Source organism: Poecilia latipinna, unplaced genomic scaffold (genome assembly GCF_001443285.1).
Source record: "Poecilia latipinna isolate Pla-1442-1.1 unplaced genomic scaffold, P_latipinna-1.0 Scaffold42, whole genome shotgun sequence".
Classification (NCBI taxonomy): domain Eukaryota; kingdom Metazoa; phylum Chordata; class Actinopteri; order Cyprinodontiformes; family Poeciliidae; genus Poecilia; species Poecilia latipinna.
Window position 1 is genome coordinate 479,493 of NW_015112658.1, and position 17,274 is coordinate 496,766.

The following is a 17,274-nucleotide window of genomic DNA, read 5'->3' on the forward strand; positions in this document are numbered from 1 at the left end:
GGTGGAGGCTCGGCTGGAGACTTCAGCTCCAAGGTGGAGCCTCCCTCTTTAATAAAAGGTATTGATTAGTATAATTAATTCCTAAGGCAATATTGCATAAGAAACACTATGTTATCTTTCTGTGATCATTAGAGCCACATGGCCGGAGCTGCTTTGGAAATTTCTCGTCGCTCACAGCAGTTCATCCAGAACTGTAACAGAAACTTTACAAAGCTCTTTTGGTGCGTCTTCTTCTAGACTGGACAGAAAGAAAACATGTTTTGTGTTCAGAAAAAAATCAGTCCAGGTTGCTTTAGAGAAACTGGCCGTCGGTTTGTATGTGCAAAAGTTGAGAAAGTGAAAGGTGTAAAAGTCAGCTGCTGTGACGGTAAGAAGGTACATCAGAGCCATGTGTTGATATTTTTGAAGACACATCACCCAAGGTAACGTCTGCTCCCAAGAGGCGCTTGGTTATTTCAGCAGTCGACCTCGTCCTGCATCACTTACAGGTTCACTGTAGCCTTACAGACACAGAGTACATGTTGTTCAGCTGGGACTGCCTGCGGTGCAGATTTGTTGAAAATGTTGGCTGCGTCTTGAAAAGTGGAGAGTCGGACACAACAATGACAACCTAGCTCCTGAAATATGGTTTTCAACATCCAAACTTCTAGAAATTTCTCACATATTTATTGCTACAACAGAGAGTTGGAGAGGAAAGATTAACAGGAAGGTGAACGTAATGCAGCTCCTAACTTCTTCTGTCAGTAATAAACCCATTGAATTTTATGAAGTTGTGGAAATATCTTGTTCGGTAAGGATCTAACTCCAACTGTAATAACCGGGCTCATCATGCTGTGCCACTTCTATAATCATTTTTGTTTACCTGCAGAGCTGCGCAATTTCTCTCTCTGGACTATATTTTCAAGGATAGAAAACTGAAAACCTTTAGTTTTGCTCGCTCACATTGAATAATTTAGTTGAACTGGTCAATCAGCCAATAGATATTTAATCAGTATCCCTAATCTCAGTCCATTTTTCCCATATGCAAAATAATGTCTCTGCAAATGTTTTGGATCTGCGTGCAACTCAACACGTGTGCATCGCGTCGTCAGCTGATTGATTACTTTTCCGGCTCTGCGGATTGTTTTATCCTCATATCGGAGAGGGAGGAAATAAGGGAGGGAGTTACATTCCAGGACGCTACAAGGGAACGTGGGAAGTGGAACAGCTCATGGAGGCCTTCATCTGCCGGCGAACAATAAAACAGGAATTAGTCACAAAAACCTGGAGTTTTTAAAACATGCAGCTATGTTTGAAACTTGAGCTGAACTTAACAGTTGTTCAGCAATGTACCATTTGATAAACAGAATATATTCATAAGTGCCGACACACAAATAAGCAGGAAAACACGACAGGCATATGGCACGTATTTTGGAGTTGTTTCCTATTCTCTTTCTACCGTAGCTCCCAGCAGCTGAAAGTTAGACTACGGCGTGTTCCCCCCGTGGGCATAACTCATTTGCAGCATGTCTTCATTAGCGCCGCAATTGTCTCAGCACTTTCATCAGCGCTCCCGAAGAAGACGCCTCCGTAAGCTGTGCCATGCGTGTGTTTGGCGTTTCGCGGTTCGGGAAGGTTCCAGGTGCCGTCGCCGCGTAGCTTCTCGCTCGACGCGTGAGCGGGGAAAACTGCTGTAAAGCATCAAAGGGCTGCACAGGCAAGTCAATTCACACCAATATCGGAGTTTCATTTCAGAGGGGCTGTCCTGGTCGACTTGCTAAACTACATGTTTTTATTACTACACGCAGGCAGACAAGACAGCAAAAGCAAAAGCAAAAGTTTCTCTTCTCAAACACCTCAGGAGGAAGACCTCTCCTCCTCCTCCTCTTACTCCTCCTCTTCCACCTCCTCCTCCTACTGCTTCTTTCTTCTTTACCTTTCCCCACAATCCTTTGATAAAAGTGCAGATAAAAGAGAGGCTGTGCTCATCTCTCTGACCATCCATCTCTCCTTGAGGTTAGCACCTCTTTTATTATTTACTATTAGATCAGTAGCCATATGTGCACACAAAGCCTTGTTCTACTGAAGCTGGTGTCTGTGTGGGCTCTACAGCTTTGTATATGTATGTCTGTGTGCATCTGCCTCATCCTTTGCTTTTCTGTGTGTGTGTGTGTCCTTGGCTGGAGGCGGTGCAATGTGAGGTTTTTGCTGCTGTCTGAAGTCGTCCAGCCTCAGTGTCATTAGAGGATCTCTTTAATCCAGACTTTGGGGAGAAACCTCTGACAGCACGCTGCAAATAGAAAGGCCCCCGCCGCACATGAAGAGCAGCTCGGCTCCTAACAAAACACCAAGTTTAAAGAGGCCCCTGGCCTTTTTTCCTCCTCCCACCGTTCCCTCCCTTCTTTCTTCTTTTGCCGTTTTCTCCTGCCCTCTGTTGCTTTCGCTTCACCCTGGGGAAGCATGCTTGCCTTATCTATGCAGGAGGACCACCCAGGAAAGAATGACTCAGGCATTGCTGCGTCTCTGTGCGTGCGTGCGCGCGCGCCACACAATAACCACGCGCTGATTTGACTGAGCGCGGCGCTCGCACTTTTAGAACTTGTGCTGTTAATATTGATGCGTGCCTATACCTGCATGAATCCCTCTAAGCAGTGTTTGTCAGTGCTTGTGTGCACGTGTGCCCCGCTGCTCCTTTTGAGGTGAAAGTTTGGAATGAAAGAGAGGCTGAGGCCCGATTGTTGATGGGGAGGGAGGGCAGAGAGAGAGAGAGAGCGAGACCTTCAAGCCTCCCGACTGTGAAACTGCGAGGCAGGAGTGCGCCGCTGACCCAACCTCTGCAAGCCAGCCACATGCTTTTTCTTTTTCCCCTTCGTCTCCCGCTAGTTTTTTTTTCCCCTCCTCAAATTCTTGATGCTTCTCATTTTCACCTTTCTAAACTTTCATTCCGCCTTCTGATTCAGTCACATGTCTCTTTATTTTCCTAAGGCTTGCTTTGCAATTTCAGATTTCCATATAACTTTCTCTGTCATGCCTTAATCTGTTTTTCCATTCCTGTCACACTCCTCTGTCTGCATCCCTTCATAAAGAAAACAATTTACTCCTCTTCCTGGCTTGCTTACAATCATCCTTTTCCCTATGGTTAATAAATCCCAGATTGCTGATTGGCTTCTTGTCCGACACACGGTGCACCTTTACAGACAGCACATGCTAGATCAGGAAAGCTACTTGTTGCCATTTTCTCTTGCCGTCAGGATATTCATATGTCGTAGGATGAGTACGACATATGAATGTCGTACTATTAGTCACCAGCAAAATCGAAACTCGTGAATTAAGCTCATCGAAGCCTTAATTTGTAAACCCACTGTCATGTCGCTTTAGATGTGTAGGTAAGCTTCTCACCTACACTCAAAGCTAACTTTTAATGCAAAGTCTTGTGCGAAGTAAACGTTATTATTTTGTACCAGTCTACACGGGTCCTCGAGGTTCTGGTCAGGAGTAAAAACCAAGAGTGGCTTTCTTTGAGCAAAATAGCTTGTGAAAGGTTTCACTGTTGTCAACATTCAGACAATCTTTCCCTTAAAGGCCTACAAGAGCAAAGAAACTGAGTTGAGTTCGTGGTGAGAAGTCACTGAAAATATGCTGATCCTGTTTTCTTTTCAGTTAACAGTTGTACGAACCTGTATGCTTTCACCCCTTATTAGTCACCAGCAAAATCGAAACTCGTGAATTAAGCTCATCGAAGCCTTAATTTGTAAACCCGCTGTCATGTCGCTTTAGATGTGCGGCAGAGTGATTCCTCTGGATTAAAGTCAAACTCAGGGCAGGTGTTTGCGACTTCAGAAACGTGTTGTTTTCCTGTAGTGCTGCCTCGGTCTATTAGACTCAGTGAGCTGCCTCTTGTTAGCAGTGTGTAACATCATCCCTCCATCCTGTCTGACACCAGTAATGACTAAATAACTCCAAAGCCGTTTTTTTTTTTTTTTTTTCTGAGTCACAAAGCACTGCTGTTGTTCAGCAGAATCGTCCCATATGATACTGCTAATGATGTGAGAAACGTTGAACTTGTGAACTCCGATGTGCTCTGAGCACGTCTAATTCAGATGCCACAAGAAAGCGTACGTCACATGCGGAGCCCTCTAGTTAGCCGTCCTTCCCAGAAGAAGTGGACCAGATATCCTGCGTCACGGTGCGGGAAATCAGGCGTGGGTTCAGAAAGAGGGGGAGGAGGCTTGATTTTCCTCATCTTCATCGCTTGTCCTGCCGGCTTTACTGTTGTATGTAAACGCTGCCTACAGAATAAATTAGTTTTCTTACACAATTTAGTGTTTTTGCATTGCTCGAAAACGAAACTTATTTCAAGACAATACATTTATTTAATAAAAATACAGGCGTCTACTCAGGTCAGCTCATCTGCCACTCTGTACAGCCATGTCAAACCAATTACTGTCTAGTAAATGTGGAGGTGGGCTTGGACTTTATATCATCTTATTTTGATACTTCCTCTTCATAAATATACTTGGAGTTTCATCTATGCTTGAGAAATCCTTGAGTGTCCCATGGCAGCCAGTCGGGGGATGCCTACACACTTGCTCTCACAGAGCTTCTTAAAGACACAGTGGCCAGTTTCGATTCATCAAACCTTGAAGTCATTTTTCTTTTTAAGTTACGTTTGGTAAATACAGTATTTTTATAATGACCAAATAGTGACTTGTTTGCAATACAAAATGGCACTACGAGCTTGGAAAATATATAATACTGCCCCTTTAAGGTGTTTCTTACTCCAGATCAACATTACAGCTAAACCACATAAGAGGTCAGGGTTCAGAAAGCTAAATAATGATCGAAATTGGGACTGCCTGTTGTTCAGGAGCCTCTGTTTTAAATAGGAGAACCCTAATTTCACATTGTAGACATGATGGTTTATTAAAATAAGAATCAAATCCTATCATAACTTGATGTTATGGAGGTATAGACTTTATGTTTGCCCCCCAAAAACCTCATAATATGAACAGTTTGATATTTAGATAAATTTATTTATTTATTTATTTTTATGTCCTTACATCTGACAAATACTGAGTAAATAGGTCAGGTGGGTTTTTCCACCAGACTCGGCTCCTGTTTGTTTGACTGCATATAATAACACGCCCGACTAAAGTTTCAGCTGTTTACCTCTCAGTGCGTCTCGGAGGTGCTGCTCAGAAGCTCATTCGTGCCCTAAAGCTTTGTAGTCTGCGTGATTTATGTCAGTGGAGTGGGCCGCAGATCAGGTGGTCATGCCTATCACCTGGACTGCGTTTCCTTCTGCTCAGAGAGAGTCAACAAGCCAACACCTGGCTCACTCACTCAGCTCCGGAGGTGTGTGTGGGGGGGAGGAGGGTGTGACGCCGCAGATATTGATTGTTGCCAGAGCCTCACACGCTTGACGGAGGTGTGTGTGTGTGTGAAATTGTAAACTCGCTGCTGTGCTGTTGCTGCATGCGTTCACACCTGCATCACTCTCTCCGTTTTCTGTGCAGACTAATCAAAGATGAAGTGTGCTGAAAAGATCTGGTTCTGTGTTGCGCTCGCGCCTAAATGTCGGAGCTGACCTGTTCGAAAACACGCTCTGAGCTCCTTTTATCTTTTTTCCATCAAAATCTTCTATGACAATCTGACCATTTTCTGTACGAAGCATTTTTACCCCCCTGCTCCTACTTTGTGGAAAAAGTTCTTCACGGCTTTCTCACTTCACATGCAAAAACAGAAATTCTGCATCCCCTGTTCCTCCTCTGGTTTTCTGTCTCATCTGCATATTTTCGTGATTCTCTTGTGGCCTCTCATTTAGCTGCATCGCGCCTTCTCCTCTCAGCTCAAATCAAACTGCAGATCAGTGTCTACCCGTTTGCGTCACTTACATGTTAAACCAGGCAGAAACTGTTTTTCGGTTTGCGTCTGTCAGCCGACTTGAACGCCTCTTCTTGTCCCCAGGCTCTGCAGGAAAAGCTGGAGAGTCTGCGGAGACAGCTGCACAGTGCCGAGAAGAAGCTGCTCAACAAGGAGCTGGAGACCGAAGAGAGGGTAACGAACTTGTTTGTCCTCTTCCCTTTATCTCTTCTTTCCCATTGTTTTCTGCTGCACAATTTGCAGCTTCCTGTCATCATTGCATCACTTTTTTTTTTTTCCAACTTCACCTTCAGCTTTTTGCATCACAACCGTTTTATTCTTCTTGATCATAAAATCCTGTCCTATAACATCTTCTTTTGCTGCTTTATCGCTTCATGTTGCAATCTCCTCCTTTCTGATTTACTATTCTGACTCAGTCCTCCAGGGGGCTGCAAAAGAAACACAAAATATTCTTGGCCTCCTTTCCTCCTCTGCCCTCTTCCACCTACCGTTTCTCCTTCTCCTGTTCAGAGTCAACGATATGCCCCCTTGCACATTTCCCAAATTCCTTGAGATCTGGCCTCAAGAGTCAGCGCCTAGGGCCAAGAATGCCACCGCTGCCTGTGCTCAAAAGGAAAGCCCTGGTGCGCGCACACACGCGCACCAAGTGGCTGTGGAGAATGCCCTGTAATCAGACTATGTTTTGACCTTGACACACACAGAGAAGAAAGAACTAATGACTGTGCTCACGCAGGAGGTTGGTCTTTGTACCGCGGTATGTACTCCAAAGGCATTCGTTCTCCTGTGTTCCCTCTGATCCGCCCACTGACCCTTGCACACACTTCACACACTCGTCACACGTCTCCCAGTCGGGCCGTCATAAATCGAGTCGACGGGGCTCACCGGTTTTCAGGAGCCACTTGTCACTGATCCACACCTTGCTGCGCCGCAGGGGATTCTGCTTGCTCTTTCTTGCAAGGTGGTCTTAGTTTAATTAAATTATGGCATCCGGTGCCTCGCAAAACGATTAGCACCTTGTTTTAAACTTTTTAAAACAGTGTAATCTAGTATCATTTAATAACATTTTATATGACAGACAAGGTAGTGAGTTATGAAAAAGAAATTCACATTATTTTTAACATATTTCACATGCAATCGGTTTGAAATATTCTTTTTCTCATCCTTTTTTGTTGATCTGATTTTTTTTTCTCCTTTTTTGGATAGAAATGAAACAAAATCAGCCATATTGGACTAGGCCTGAAGTATGATTAAGTTCTGTAAGTTGTTTTCAGCCTATCACAAACCCAGATTGCAATCTAAAGAGTTGGTTTTTTAAATTTTTTTAGGGGTCAGTATTGTGTTTTCCAGCAATATAGAAGGTTTTATAGCACAATCATGTACTTTCAGTTGTTATAAAAAATGTTGCATTTATGTCACTTGAAAGGAATTTGACTTTTGCTTTTTCCAACACTCTGACTTCAGGAAGTCATCACAACATCAATCAATCCATCAGGTTTATTGTTCTTGCACATCTATTGCACATTTCAGCAACCTTATCTCTCCATTAACCCTTTAATACATTTTTATCAACGTTGCACTGAGAAGTAGCTCCTATAATGAGCTCAGCACATGTGCAGTTCCACCAGGTGTTTGCTAATTGCTATTGGCTAGTCTGAAGGATCCGAGTGAGGGCGTTGTGGCCGATGTCTGCTCTGTAAGGTGGGAACTCGGATACCGCCTCAAAGGCGGGGCTTGGTCCACCCAGGTGTTTAATGCAGCTGAATGGTTGCCATGGGAGATTAAGGGTTTTCCCAAACATGCCTGAAATAGTCAAGGTAACACTCCAGGTGTGTTTTTGATGGGGGAATAACATTAGAACATCAATATAAAAAACGTTTACTCAAAAAAGTCGACACTACATAATACTGCCCCTTTAACAAATTGAGTCAGGTAAAATACAGGAGACGAGAATTTCTTGTTTTTCTTTCGTTTTGGTGCTAACACCTGTATGTTAAAAGCATGTTGAAGCAGAGGACGAGTAAACAACACGATGAATGCGACAAAGCCTTTTGGTTCCCACTTTAGGCTCTCAACAGCTCGTGATTCACGGTCTTGAACACGCTGAACAGATTTTCTCCCCCTGACATTCTGCTAAGAGATAAACGGAGAAAAGGCTTTGAGCGAGCGTGTCTGAATCACATTGCTTGGTGTGTGTTTAGTGCTAATCTCTCTTTCTGTATACGTTTCTCAGTTAGTAGTTGTGCCCTCTGTGGTTCATGCACACTAATAGTTGAGGCCACACCGATTCGCCTTTTCCTCCTCGCTCACATGTTGCTCTTGTTTATCTGCCAAGATGTTTCTTGTGTCTTTTGTAATCCGATCTCTCGCATGCTGAAGCAGCTTTCCTGCCCAGGCTTCGCACAGATGTTGCTGGCCCCGCACTCACAGGGGCCCTCGCCTCCAAAACGGCATCTCATCAGCTCAGTGCGTGGTTCGGCTCTCCTTCAAGATGGTGGCCTGTAGAGAGCAGCTCTCCTTATGAATGACAGGCTAGACACGGCAAACTGTAAAAGTTTAGCGCTGGTCTCTGCCACAGGTGCTAACTTTGATTAAATCCCTTAAGCGTCACCCTTAAAGTATTTACATGTAAGTCAATGGGTTCATGAGGTCTTTGGTGTCATGGTGACAATTTAGGCGGTTGAGAATGTAAAGTCATGTTGTTTTTAGTAAATAACAAATAGTTGACTATCACACAACCTGCCATCAGTCAGCATCTTGCTACAATCTGGAAAGGTCTAGATTTGTTCTGTTTAAGTCTCCTTCCTTCCTTCCCTTCTTCCTTCCCTCATGTGTCTTAAAGTTTCACAATATACTTCCTTTGTTCCTTCTTTTCCTTTTCTCCTTTTCATGCTTGTGCCCTGTCCTCTTTCTGTCCTTTATCTGTCCCTCAATCTGTCCTTTGTTCTTTCATTTCTCGTGTCCATTTTTATGTCCTTTCTTTTTTATCCTTACCTTTACTTCTTTCCTTGTGTCCTTTCTTCCTTAATATCTCCTTGTTTCCTTATTTCTCCCCCTGTTCCTCCTTGCCCACTTTCCGCATTTAAAGCCTGCTGCCTGTATGAATACCAGACACAATTCGAAAGTGGATATTTTGTACTCAATACTTTCAAATGAATGTAAACCACTGGGAACTCTGGGAAGTTGAGTCTGGAAAAGTCAGGAGTTTTTGCCTTCATAATGAGTAGGATCCCTGTCTTACTGTAGCTTCAGTGAACTCCACAGAGACCTCTGGCTCATTCGAAGCCGTTTTCCCTCCTTCATCTTGTAACAAAGCGCTTTTGATTCCAAATCGCTCTTTCATGAACTCGCTGACTTCCAACTCTGGATGTGGAGGTGCAAACTTTGCGAACATTGGCATTTTTGATGTATCCTCTTGTTCCTGACAAGGGTTTTGTCACCTGGGAACAATGGATGATATAAAAAAAAAATGCCTCTTCCCCCCCCCCCCTCTACACCTTACACACACACACACACTATTTGTTTCATGCACACACACACACACACACACACCAGCTTCATTAGCATGCATCAAGCCTCTTCAGCGATGTGACAAACTTCATTTGAACGTTGAAAGTGTTTAGGGCTTGTTCCTTTCTGCTGGCAGCTGTCAGAAGCCATGCCATGTGACGGCGCGAAGCATGAGAGAAAGTCAAAACCACAATCTGAGGACTATATATAGATGAAATGTTGTCATTTTAAGATGACTGGGAGGGGGGAAAACGACTGCCGCTCCTCGCTGTATTCAAAACGGCACCTCATCAGGAACAAACAGAACCCCACTTTCAAAAAGAGATCTGCACAGATCAAACCTGATGCGTCTTTAGAAATTCAAAGTCGTCTTTCATTACAAGCTGAAATAGTGGCACACACTTTTTCTTTTGTTTTTGTTTTTCTTTGCAGTGTCTCCCTCTCTTTTCTTTCTCTCCTTTCTTTCCTTTCTGCTCACATCTGGAGTCTGTCAGTGACCAAGTCCTAGTGACGGGTTTGATCTGCAGCGTTGTTCAAATACGTCTCACTTTTTCTCCAATTGGTGAGGAGCCTTTCCCCCCCCACTCCCCTCAGATGTCATCGCATGTCTCTTTCTGCCTGTCGGGAAAACAAACATGCCTTTGCTGTAAAAAAAAAAAAAAAAAAAAAGAAGAAGAAGTTGAAAGAGAGAGGGGGAAAAAAAACTGTGTGTTTTCATGAAAGAAGAGGAAAGATGCAGAGGGAGGACCTTTGGAAGAGAATGCAAAGCTGGAGGAACAATGTCTTTAAGAAAACAAGTCTGTCTGGTTTTTGGGGAGTCGGATGCTTCTGTTTTGCATTTCTAACTCCACCGAGAGACACGGCGAAGTCTCTGTGTGTGTTAGCGGCAGTCAGGTTTAGACAACAGAGATATTGTTATGATAAAGACTGCTGCTTCCGTCCACACGCTCTGAGATAAGATGGACTTGGTCAATAACCAAACACTGAGCGCATGTGAGAGGTCTTGCCCAACTTGAATGTGTTTTATTGAGATTTTATGTGATTGACTAACAGAAAGAAGTAAAAGGAGGCTCAGTTTTCCTTGTTTGTTTTATTTATTTATTTTCAAATCTTAATCCCGTCACTCTGATTCTCTGATAGAAACTAAATGTAATTTAAATATAGCTGTCTGCCTCAGGTTTTTAGCAGTAATAAACAACAAACAGCGTCATGAAGATCCATCAGTTTGTCAAATTGTCAACCTGGCTAGTACGACACAACTACACACCTACGAAGACCTGGGCGCTCACATAAGCTGACGGTGAACGAGGACTTTAATCAGAGAAGCAGCCAACAGAACCAGAGTAACTCTGAAGGAGGCAAAGGTGACAAGAAAAAAAAGAAGGGATAGAATAGAGGAAGACCTAAACTCCTCTTTTCACCCATGTAGAAAACTCTAGATTTGGCGGAAACCTAAAGCTCTACATTGTAATGAAGCACACAGTGAAACATGGAAGTGTAACCATCATGCTGCAGGGATGTTTCTTCTGCATGAACAGGCAAGCTAGTCAGAGCTGATGGGAAAACTGAAGGGAACAAAAACAGGAAGAACAGCTGTTGGAGGTTCAGCTTCTAAATATACAGCCTGAGCTTTAATGGTTTAGATCAAAGCATATTGATGTTAGAGTTACTAACTATTACTCTTTTTTATTTTATTTTACTTTTTCTAAGACTATGCATCCTTTAGAAATCCTTCATTTGCTAATAAAATGCATTAAAGCCAGTTGTCGTAACGTGAGGAAAAGGAGAGAAAACAAGGTGTCCGAATATATTTGCAAGGCAATACAAGGTTACCAGTTTTCCCCTGCAGCTCTCTTGGAGTTTTTCAGAATATGCTGCTGTAGGCTCTCCCCTTCCAGCGTATGTATGGGACAGACGATGGAGACAGCGTCGCCACAAGAGAGCTTATAATTTAGCTCGAGCGGACCTCTCATTGCCGCGGCGGCGGCACCATACACGAATCAAGAATGCAAAACTAAGGAGCTTGGCTTTTGAAGAATCTGAGACTTGTATTCAGAGCGGTTGGTAAGGGATGTGTTTATTCAACCATTGTTTATTGCTTCGGTCTGAAGCGGCGAAGTGTGTTTTGTCTTGGCCTGCCGTTCTGTTATGACTACAGAAGCTGCTATAGATAGAGATAGACGTCTTCAGGACATTGAAATTAAAGCTTCTACAACCTGTTTATTTTTTTTGTTTGTTTTTTTTTGTTGGTTTTTTTTGCAACCTGTTTAAAAAAAGGTCACTTTTTAAACTGTCCTGAACCCCGTTCTCACACAGCATGGGGAAAAATAACATATTTTTTTTCTTAACCGATGGATTCCTAACCCACAGTAATTGCTCTAACACTTTCAAATGAATAGGTTTGGAAGGAGGCTGGAGAAATTGGCGAAGTTGTGCCAGACTAATCTGCTGCACACTGTGCCGAGACAAAGTGAGCTGCCTCATGTAGGGATCATTTATGCTGAGGGTTGCTTTGAAGTGCTTCCCCAGTCCTTTTCATTGTGCCCAGGAAGATTAATTAGCCAAAGCCAGAACAATCAGTTAAATCCACAACAGGAAGATTATTTTAGGGTAGCAGATCTTTTTTTTTCTTCTTCTTCTTCTTCTTTTAACCGTCCCCCATCACTTCATTCACGCTCTCTTCACTTGAAAGAGCAGATTGGACTTTGGCTGGACTCTGGCTCTGCCACACACAGACTCTCCCCCTGGTTACACCTTGAAATATGCGGATGAAAACTGTTGCGTCGCCTCTCCGAAGCGCTCGTCGAGCTCTGAATTAATTGATTCGGCGGCTCTTCTGAACGCCATAAACTCTTTTTTTACAGTACCGTAAAAAGCTCGGTTTGTGCTCGCATGTCTGCAAGCGCGTATACGAGCGCTTCCATTCATGTGTGTTTGCGGGTAAAAAGTGGGGGTTGCACTAACCAAACCCTTTTCAACTTCTATAATCAGACTCTGGTTTAGCAGAGTGTAATTTAGCCCCAGACAGACTTCCTCCCGTCCTCCCCAGTGGAGATAGCTCGCTGGCTATTGAGCTGCTGCTGCTGTGTTTCATGCGATCCATCCTCTTCCAAACCCCCGTCAGTGCTTTGTGGCGGATACAGCTGTAGTGGCCAACAACCAGTAGGGGGGTGTCGTGCAGAGCCGAGTCATGCCAACGCCGCTGGACCCCCTGTGGAGATGTGAAGGAGCTGTGAAAAGCGAGGGAACTCTGAGGCATGAATAAAGAGGGGATACCCTCACACTCTGTGTGTGTGTGTGTCAGCTGCTGCTTGGCTTACAGTGCCTCGGAGTCAAAGACATGCAGAAACACTTACTCAGCAGGGACATTCTCAGATTAATGGTGTACAGATGCATCTCCGTAAAGTAGAATATCGTCAAAATGTTTTTTGTGCTTCAGGGATTCAGTTCAAAAACTGAGACTTGTCTAGATATGACGCGCAGTGATAAATGTACAATCTGTTTATTTCTGCTAATTTTAGTGATTATGTTTTGCAGGAAAGACAAACGTAATTAGTCGTTTTTGAAAAATGTTTATATTCCATAAGGCTGATTATTTATTTTTTTGTTTGTTTGTTTTAAAAGCAGGAATGTTATGATATGCCAGTATTATGTTCCACACAATCACAAAAGAGATTGCAGACCTAATAGTTGTCCTGCAAATGGTCCACTAAAACGTTATTCCTACAGAATACAAAGTAGACTTTTTCCAGCATATTAATGGAAGGTTAAGTGGACGGAAAACCTGAAATTCAAAACAGACATGTTGAATTGAAAACCCTTTTTATTGATTGTTATATGTTATTATGGCGTCTCCATGAGCTGTGCGCCGTAATCATAAACTCATACCAAAATGAGTGCTTAAAATATGTCTGTCAATGTGTGATAAATCTGTCAAATCTGAGCTTCACTTTAGGAACTGAATCGCTGAAATGACTGAACTTTTCAGGGACATTCTAAGTTACTGAGACGCCCTTGTTCGGCCGCTTCCGTCGATCACCGTGTGACCGTGTTGGTCTTGGACTTGATGGCGTTTGATCTAACAGGATCTGTCTTCCCAGGTGACAATGGTGCATCAGGAGTATGAGGAGAAGATCAAAGGTCTGATGCCGGCGGATCTCAGGAAGGAGCTGGAGGACACCATCACCTCTCTGAAAGCTCAGGTGAGAACTTTTGGTGAACATAAACAGAAGTTAAAATACAGGAATTATTTTATTTTATTTATTTATTTTTTTCATTTTAACAGGCATTCTGCTTTTTTTAATGTCTGCTTTCAAGCGTTGCATCACCTTCTCTAGCAACAGCACTTTGGTTTAGATCGGCTGCTTTAAATTTAGACGTTTTTATTCATTTATTCTACTTTTTTTATTTTAGAAGTTTAGCCCCTCAGTATCTTGAAACCTTTGTTTCTCTAGTTTTTAATTCCCTAAATATTTTCACTGGGTGACAGGTCCATGTGCTTTCTGTTTATGCATGATTACAGAATCATTATATGTGCACAACGTGCCCTAATTTGTAGCTTGTTGTTTTACCCTTATTTTTAACGCTGTTCCTTAATGATGTTTAAAAAAAAAAGCTTTACCTATCAGTACATTCTGTTATTTGTGTTAGCAGTATGTTCTTTCTTTGCTGGAAACTGGATTTGTCTGGAAAAATAGGTCTAACAAATTCTTACATTATAAATTTACGAAACGTAAAGCACTGTGCAGAGGTTTTTAAGCTCTGCAAGTTTTATGTCCTTGCTTGCCAGCGCACTACACTTTCTTGTGGTTATTTAAGATGGTCTTGATCTCCAGGCTTTCTGGAAGCCTTCTCAGTTATTTTTCTCTCATCATATTGTTTGGTTAGTGTGGGCTTTAATAAATCAGGATTGCAGATATGTGAGGATTAAGGAATATGTGTCTGGCCCCTGAAAGTTCCCTTACAATAGATGAGCAGAATCATTTTAAGCAAAAAGACGGGGGGGGGGGAAAATCCAGCAAGAACCTGGCAGGCAATATCTCTAGTCATATATTTGCCCAGTTGCGTGGACTCTCCCCTCCTCTTGATGACAACAGCTTATGTTGCGTCTATAACTACTGTAAATAAAGTCAAGCATGAGGCAAGTAATGCCTAAAAAAAAAAAAATCTGTCTAAAGGCAAAAACCTGTTAAAAATAAAGTCGGATTAGAATCAGAATAACTCAAGCTCACCATCTCTTGTCTTCCTGCTGTTTATTACATCACCAGTCAGTGGGTAGTAAAGTAGGTAAATGTGTCGTATGCAGCCGCAGTTGTCTGCTGAATACTTTAACACAAGCTCCGGCTCAGTTCTTAAACACTGCCGGTGTTTTAATGTCATCAGGTAGCGTTTTGAAATCCCGCTATGAACGCTGCGTCTAACTGCTTCTCGCTGCACCGCTTGCACTGATCAGAGATCAGCTAGTAATGGGCTGTGAAGTGTTCAGACACACTACATTTAAAAAAAAAAAACTTTTCTTTTTAAACCGCATTATAATCCTCTATGGGACAGAGAATCAAACGTTTTTACTAGATGAGATGTTTAGAGTGTGACGTTAAGTTTTTCTGCAGGTTGACTGACCCGAATATGGATTTGAAGCAAAAATTAATTAAAATGTAGGTGTAAAATAAATTTCTCTGATAATAGTTTCATTTATTTTATGTGATTCATTCAATTCGAGCATTTTTGGGATCATTAATCACCAACAGTTCAACAAAAGGAACTAAGCTGTGGCAATGGTTATTGGTCCAAATGGAAGAATGTTGGGACCAAATAGTTAATACTTTGTATGCTATGGAGAGATAAACTGGTAATAAAAACCACCTGAGTTATTTTTTTTTTATCAAATAGAGGGATTTGGAGATAACCCAAGTATTTGCGCAGAGCTATAAATGAAGTGAAATCTCGGCCTTTTCTTTAGTTATTTTTTTTAGAGCGCTGAGCTAGTTTAACCCGCGGACCCCTTCTCGGCGTTTACATTGTAAATAATTTTGTTAATAGGAGCTTTCAGGGTAAAAAAGGGCTCATGTTCAACCCTCCCTTGTTTAAATACATCTCCCTGGATCTCATTTCAGCACGCAGACCACAGCGCTGTGATCAGAAATGTTTATAAAATGTAATCCGTGACCAGAGCGGCCTCTCGTCTCATTGACAGCGTTTCGGGTTCTTACACATTAACATGGATTGTTTTTGAATAGAGGGAGGGGAAAAAAAAAAAAACAGGTACGGAGAGTTTTTTTTTTTTTTTTTTTGTGCCTCACGAGGATTGCAACCACATTTTGGTAGAGTTTTGCATATATTTTAAATGAAACGCTAGAATTGGAGCTGAGGTCTCCCCCACAGAAAGGAATGCACCCTCGGCTCCAGTACGCTAGTCCCAGAACAATACGGATTCTTCTGGAGCTGTGATTATTCTGCCAGGCGCTGGACGCCAAGTAAATGTAGATGGGGGTTTATTTTCACTCCGGCCAAAAGCAGCACTTCATAAATAAACTTACAATTTGTAGCCAAACAAAAGAGCCGCGCTGCCTCCTCTCACGGCGTCCAAACTCTGGCCCGTAATGTGCCCGGTCGTCCCAGTGTGCCTTCACCCTGCTGCCCTGATCTCCTGACCCCTCTGCCCCTGCTGTCTTGACCCCTGGACTTAACAAGCAGCCTTTTCTTTCACTCTCCTCTGTTGTGCTACCCAACACCAGCCAAAAGCACAACCAAGCTCACACCAACCCGTCTCCTGCTTCCTCCTTTCTGTTTACACCCAGTTATTTCCAGCACCATTTCGCTGCACCGTGTTTTACATCGTGTGTGTGTGTGTGTGTGTGTGTGCGTGTGTGTGCATGTGTGTGTGTGTGCTGTAGGTCAGCTTCCTCCAGAAGACGGCCTCTTTGCTGCAGGAAGACCTGGATGCCTGTCGCAACAGGAGGTACAGAGTTTGTTTACAGCTTTCCGTATAGATTTGTAAAGTATCTGAGATTATTCTGTGCTCCACTCTTTCCTATAAGAAGGACTTTTCCAAACAGGAAACGCAAGCATCGTTTTTGGCACCACCTTTTAAATCCGAGTACTTGTCTTTTATGGCGGCACACAGGTCGCACAGAATTTAACAAAATGAGAGCATCCCCGCAGCATGATGCTGCTTCGCTCATAATGAGAGAGATGTCGCTCATTGTGATAGTCATGGAGGCACTGAAAGCTCCCATTTTGGCCTCGTCTGACCAGAACAGTCTTCGGCCATTTGTAAAACACCAGGCTTCATTTTCCTCCCACTTCACAATTATGTGCTCCTCTGTGTGGCTCCGTCGCGCAAAAAAAAAAAAAAAAAAATCAAATCAATTGTACTGAAGTTTGGGGTTGAAATGTGATGATAAAATTGTTTGAATCCTTTTGCAAGTCATTGTGTATTTTTTGGTTTGTTTGGGTGTGTGCTGTCAAAGTAAGGAGAAGAAAACGTGTCGCTCTGCTCCTTCTGAGGCATTTGTTTCCATTTTGAGCTTCTTTCATGCTCTCCTCTGTTCACAGGTAACAGCATGAAGCTCAGACACTCCAGGACATGAAGGACGATGCCGGCCAACAGAAAGTGAGCATTGCAGTTCCCTCTCATCCCTCACTCCACTGGACCGGTCATTCTGAAGTTTGTTTATCTCGTTTTAGTTTAACCTTGATTAAATGTAGCATTTTGATGTCCTCATCCAGATAAAGTGTTCATTTCTGTGTCTTTTTTTTTATCAGTTTACTTGACTTTCTCATGAAAATGTTCATATTTTTATAAATTCATCATTGTAATAAAAGACTTTGTCTCTCCTTTTTTTTTTTTGTTTCGTTTTGTCTTTTTCTCCCCCCCCCCCCACCCCCCACGGTGGGTTTTTTCTT

General features: G+C 42.8%; 1 protein-coding gene across 3 annotated transcripts in view; it reads left to right on the forward strand.

The window, feature by feature from the left end:
* The window catches only part of cep112 (centrosomal protein 112), a 138,281-nt gene extending 121,157 nt beyond the window's left edge, over positions 1 to 17,124 (forward strand). For all 3 annotated transcript variants that reach the window (XM_015048268.1, XM_015048283.1, XM_015048274.1), the window contains 4 exons: positions 5,947 to 6,036; positions 13,470 to 13,571; positions 16,263 to 16,327; positions 16,924 to 17,124. In XM_015048268.1, coding sequence (XP_014903754.1) covers positions 5,947 to 6,036; positions 13,470 to 13,571; positions 16,263 to 16,327; positions 16,924 to 16,927 — 261 coding nt within the window. In that variant the 3' untranslated portion in view covers positions 16,928 to 17,124. The remainder of the gene's footprint in view (positions 1 to 5,946; positions 6,037 to 13,469; positions 13,572 to 16,262; positions 16,328 to 16,923) is intronic.
* Positions 17,125 to 17,274: the final 150 nt, after the last annotated feature.